Source organism: Propithecus coquereli, unplaced genomic scaffold, assembly GCF_000956105.1.
Source record: "Propithecus coquereli isolate 6110/MARCELLA unplaced genomic scaffold, Pcoq_1.0 Scaffold69, whole genome shotgun sequence".
Taxonomy (NCBI): domain Eukaryota; kingdom Metazoa; phylum Chordata; class Mammalia; order Primates; family Indriidae; genus Propithecus; species Propithecus coquereli.
The window spans coordinates 1302418-1308723 of NW_012152951.1; the positions used below are offsets into that span (position 1 = coordinate 1302418).

General features: G+C 37.3%; 1 protein-coding gene across 1 annotated transcript in view; it reads right to left on the reverse strand.

Moving 5' to 3' along the window:
- Positions 1-6306, reverse strand: part of MRC1 (mannose receptor, C type 1) — a 120483-nt gene that overhangs the window by 59765 nt on the left and 54412 nt on the right. The window contains exons 5-6 of the mRNA XM_012660897.1: positions 6035-6148; positions 1625-1775 (exon numbers count right to left, since the gene is read on the reverse strand). Coding sequence (XP_012516351.1) covers positions 1625-1775; positions 6035-6148 — 265 coding nt within the window. The remainder of the gene's footprint in view (positions 1-1624; positions 1776-6034; positions 6149-6306) is intronic.

The following is a 6306-nucleotide window of genomic DNA, read 5'->3' on the forward strand; positions in this document are numbered from 1 at the left end:
TATGAGCAAGATTTCACAGGAAAAAGAGGTATTAATAATTCCATTTTACAAATGAGGAACCTAAAACTGGCAGGTTAAGCTGATAATAAGGCCAAGTTACATAATTCTGCCTCCTGTGTACTAGAGAAACTATAAAAGAACCATTCTCTCCTCTTCCCCAGAGAAGGGAATTCTAATGTCTTAGAAAGAGAATTGCATGAGCTCTTCCAAAAAGGGAGAATTATTTCTCCTACAGGGGGCATACAGGAGGTGAAATACAAAAATAATTCATCTCTCCCTGAAGATGTCCCCAGTCACTATGGAGAGGCTATAAAGTATAATCAAAGCCAATAATCAGGACCCTCACCTATGTCCCTTAGAGATCTTGGCCAAATATCAATTAAAATTGCAAATACACCCACTCCCTAATCCGGGAAGTCCACTTCCAGGAATTACCACATGCATGAAATGACATACATGTATAAAGTTATTCACTTCAGGATTGTTTGTAATAATAAAAGATCGGAAATAAAGTAAAAACCCATTAACAGAGGACTGGCCAAAAGAAATATGTATATATATGTTCCCTCCCTGCCATAGCTATTGAAGCAGACATGAAAATGAACACAGAACTTTATGGAAGGATGTACAAAATCGTTATTAAGTGGAAAAGTCAGGGTAAAGAATATATGCATGGTACACCAGCATTTGCATAAAACAGGCAAAAATAATTATAAACATGTTGTTCATATATTCATAGAATAGCTAAGTAAGGAGACACACCCAGAAACAATTCTTCTCCAGAGAGGAGAACTGGGTGTGAGAGGTGCTAAGAAAACATGATGATTTTATCATTTTGTACCTTTTGAACTTCTAGCCACGTCAAGCATATTTTTAAATAAACAACACTGCTGTCAAAGTCAAGGAGAAAAAAACCAAGGATGTCACACTGTTAGGTTCCCTCCATGGAACATAAAGAAATAAATAAATAAAACCATTTAACACATTAGTTGTCCCTCTAAAAACAGCTGATAGTTAAAAAAAAAAAAGGTAGTTTGCTTTTTGTCAATTTGGAGAAAGAATTAATTTCTGCCTTGGTAATTGAATTCTTCTATAAAGAGAGGAGAGCACAGTTAATTTTATTTCCTGGAGTCTATCTGTAAAATTCAGTGACTACTTTTTGGATATTTTATTCCGCTCTGTAAAGACTAGTGTAAGATGCCACATTGAATTGAATAGGAGCCCAAACAGATCAGTGAGAACATAATAAAAATAAGCCTTTCAGATATTTATTATCCTAGCTTGGATTCCAGTCATATCTGCAAGTTTTATATACCCTATGAATATCATTTTCCTCAGCCGTCACGTGTGAATGATAATTCCTACCTCATAGGGCTATCGTGAAGATAAAATTCTTATTTATGTCGAAGGCTTTGCACAAGGCCCCAACACTGCAGCACACACAGGAAATGTTAGAAACCAGAGGTAGTAACCAACAAAAAGAAATATTGCAGAAATATCTTTAGGCTTACCCTATAAATTATCAACAAAACCTCTGGAGTCATTTCATACAGTTATAACTAAGCTGAAACCTTATTTATCTTTAAACTCTAATATCTGATGCACTTCAGACCAAATAGATCACTTACCTGAGGGAATAACAAAAGAATTCAAAGTAGTGTTTCCCTTCTTACAAATATAGCCTAGTTTCTGAACACATTCCAGATTCTCCCATTTTGCATTTTTTCCAGGATTTAGTGACACACAGCTTTTTCCAGGTTCAGCTGATGGACTTCCTTTGAGGAAAAGGAGAAGTTAAAGTGGGCCTCTTATAGGTATTCCACGTAGATTCCGTTCCCAGCCTCATGTCCTCCTCCTTGAGATTTAATGGACTCCCGCTCTGTCTTTTGCTACACACTCGCAAATAAATATTTACTGACTGGACAGTGAAAGACACGATGGGTGTCTATTTGTTTTCTTATTGTTGGATCATTCCAATGCCTAAACTGTTGATTATACAAGTATACCTCTTTGAAATGACTTTTCTCCTCCATTACCAACAAATAAAGCTAGACCTTAAAACTTAAACAATCATCACCCTGTACGATAGTATGTATCATAGAGAGGTAGGTAGCAAAAAGAACTCATGATGTTCCAAACCAGCTATCTTTTTTTGTATTATTTCAGCATATTATAGGGGTACAGATGTTTAGGTTACGTATGTTGCCCTTGTCCCCCCTACCCCCCAAGTCCGAGCTTCAAGCATGTCCATCCCCCAGATGGTGCGCATCACACTCTTTGTGTATGCATATACCCGTCCCCTCCTCCCCCTCACACCTCCCCTCTGCCCCACATCCAATAGACGTTATTCTTACATGTACACTTATGTGTTGATCAGCCAAACCAGCTATCTTAAACATTGTCAATACCCACCAAAAAAAGCTAAGTCAAGCTTACGATGAGGACCAGGCTAGGGAATTTGAGGACACGGAGAAATATTCCCCAGTTAGAAGAGACAGGAAAGAAGGTCAATAGAGGAGAGAGAGCCCAATGGAAGGAAGAAGTGGAAGGGAAAGATGCCGTGCTCCCAGAACTGAGACTGTTTCTCAGTACCTTCAACTCAGCCCATTAAAGAACACTGTTAGCAGCTAAGCCTTCATCCATTTCTTACTGGAAGCTGATTGAAGAATCAGATAGAGTGAACATTGCTAATGCAATGGGTACATGCACTGATACCCACACTTCGCAAGCTTTTTGATACATTGATACATGATGTTAAAATCAGTGCTTTGAAAACTACCTTCATCTCACACCTGCAGACAGGGTGAACAGGCCACATTCGGTTAAAAACTCTGCCTTGTGACCTGTGACATGCATATAACCTGTGCCTGAACTTCAATCTCTTCCTGCAAGACGGGAATCATATTACCTGCTCCACAAAGTCGACATGGGAAAGTTTTGAAAGTTATTTAAATACCACGTGCAAAAAAATTGTTAGGAATAAGTATAAAGATGTTTTAAAATTTATAGCTATTGTGACTAAAATTAACAGGATAACTGAACTAACGGATAAGGTAGCAGTTCTAGAAATAAACTTTCAAGAAACAATAATATATTTCATAGCTATTGGTGATTAGTTAGGATATTAATTCATAAACTATGTTATACATTTATTTATCAATACAACACCCCTACCAACTTTAAGATATCAGTTCATGGTCTTTAATGCTTGCCATAGTTATTATATATCGTGTACATATATTATATATATATATGTGCACTTTCTACATCATCAATGTAAAATATTCTCACTTCAAACGTGAATGTATTTTAACAGATGCATTACTTGTTACTCAGTTGGATGCTTGACTGAAAAATTGATTCAAGAACAATTTCTAATATTCCACAAGATTTCTAATTTTAGTTTGAAGAAGCTCTCATACTATTTCAGCAGGTGATTTCATCTGATACCTACTTCTCAGGAATCTGTTTTAATAAAAAGGAGAGTTTTGCCGGGCGCGGTGGCTCACGCCCGTAATCCTAGCACTCTGGGAGGCCGAGGCGGGCGGATTGTTTGAGCTCAGGAGTTCGAAACCAGCCTGAGCAAGAGCGAGACCCCGTCTCTACTAAAAATAGAAAGAAATTAATTGGACAACTAAAAATATATAGAAAAAATTAGCCGGGCATGGTGGCGCATGCCTGTAGTCCCAGCTACTCAGGAGGCTGAGGCAGAAGGATTGCTTGAGCCCAGGAGTGTGAGGTTGCTGTGAGCTAGGCTGACGCCACAGCACTCTAGCAACAAAGTGAGACTTTGTCTCAAATAAAAAAAAAAAAAAAGGAGAGTTTCATTTCCTTTCCCAATCATTCCATTTGCATTCCTCACCTTCACCAAAGGTAACCCCCAAATTTTCTCACTGAAATCATACAATGCCAGTGGTTAAATATTATAGTCATCACTCCCAAATGGAATGATAAATAAAATGATCTGCCTAATGTACAATACTGTAGCAACAAAGAGAAGAATAAAAAGGCTAGTCCCCTAATAAATGATTATTACTGTCTAATGATCTAATTGAGCCCAACTGGTATTTTCCAGTTGAATTTGACTGAATGGGTAAACAGACAAATTAAATTTTCACTCATTAAAAAAAAAGATATCTTATATTCTCTTGCAGTAATATTTATTTTGCATATTCCAGAAGAAAATAGAGCTGATTATCATTGCAAGATTTGAGTGACAGCCCTGTAACCATCATGCATTGAAGGAATGCATTAAAAGTGAAATTTCATAGTAAATTCTAATTCATTTAAACCAAAATATATCCTCTACAAACTCCCTCTCATGTTGCCCGTTTGTTTGTTTGTTTGTTTAAGAAAAGGTCTTGTTCTGTTGCACAGGCTGCAATGCAGTGGCATGATCATAGTTCACTGCAGCCTCAAACCCCTGGGCTCAAACAATCATCCTGCCTCAGCCTGTCAAGTAGCTGGGACTATAGGCATGTGCCACCACCTGGCTAATTTTTTTTTTATTTTTTCTAGAGACAGGGTCTCCCTACATTGCCCAGGCTAGTCTCAAACTCCTGGCCTCAAGCAATCCTCCAGCTTTGGCCTCTCAAAGTCCCTCTCATGTTTTAGCGTCTATTTGGATTATTATTTTATCAAAAGTTTTCTTTTTTTAATATAATAAGCCAATATAGGAAATGGAGAGTTTAGTTTTCTAAGCCAAATGCAAAAACCATTCAGTGGCTTTAAAAAATAAGTCTGATTGTTTGAAAGAACACCATATCAATACTGACCATAGTTGAACTGATAAATGAACATGCGACCAATATGATAAGCCTCTCCTTTCCCACATCCACAGCAGACATCACTAATCATTCATTGAACTCTTTCCTAAAAAACCAAGATTGGTTCTGGGGTGGGGTATGGGGAGTGGCGTGGAATCGTACCCAACAGAGGACTTCAAGTAGCTACCAACACCAGATTGCACTGGAGAATAGGATGAAAATGTTTTATCATTAGTCTTTGTGTTTTCTCTGAATATTGCTTTATATGTACACTTACACTTAGTAATTGGTCTCCTTTTACATCCTGTTACTTGTATGTTATGACAATGTAGAAATAATTAGTTCATAGCATTTTCTGTCCTCCAAAAAAATAAGAAAGCAGGTGGACATTTTTATCATCCCCTAACTCTATTATTCTACAAATGGTCCAAAAAAGAGCTAATGAATTTTTATGCTATTATGGGATATCATATCTGTAACTGAGATGGTATTTTTAATCCAACTCCATTAGATTAAAAACAGGAAAAAATGGTGTTAATGTGGATCATTGTCACTGTGACAGCAAGAGTGCAAACATCTCGTGACTCAAAATACAGTCTTGAGAAATTCTCCAACCCCAAATAATTTCAGTTCACTTTAAGTTCACAGTGTTCATGTATGTAGATATAAATATATATGTATAAGATCTTTAAATATCATATGTAGCATTATATATTAGATGTCAGAAATATATATTTTATTTATAAGCGCTTTCAAATGAAACATTATAAAATGCAAACAACCATGGCAAAAGAGTCAAATGTCTGTCATACAAAAGCTTGAAAGCACCTTGCCAAACTTTACAAGTAGGTGTTGGATAATCCTTTGAAGGACGATGACAAGATTGATGCTACATCAAGTATATAGCAATAATCGTATTAGCACATTAAGATAATCATGTTTAAGAATAGCTACAAAATTTGCTTTTGGCTATAATGCCCAACCAATCAGGGATATTCTGAGGATTTATACTTTAAACAGAGATCTGTATTGATGCGTGTGATAATCATAGCAGAGGAGTCCTTATCCCGGGAAGCTGGTATAACCCCACGGTTTTAGTATATTTTAATCAGGCTGGTGGATTTCAAAGCAAGGAGAGAAACGAACTCTATTTGACGACGTCTCTCAATCCTTCTCTTTGAGATCTGCATGGGAGATAACAAAGGTCTTCCTGGTATCCAGATAGATTAAATTTGGATGAATTCGACCCCAGAGGGGTTCAACCCTACCTGGTAGCCAGTTCAAATACCGGAATGGACTGCCGCCACTCCACTGCCAACCGCTGTTGAAACTCAGGCTGTTAAGTCCAGTCCAGAGTCCTGAAGTCAAAGAACTGGTTAATCCTGTACAAAAAAAACAAAAGCAAAACTGGCATTCGAAATGTAATGGAGGGAAGTAACAGTAATCGTGCCTATTTCTCCTGTGCTTCTCCTAACATTCTAAGGTGAGTAACAAGTAAAGAAACTAAGACAGGGAGCACAGATAAGCTAGTAAGAGTCTT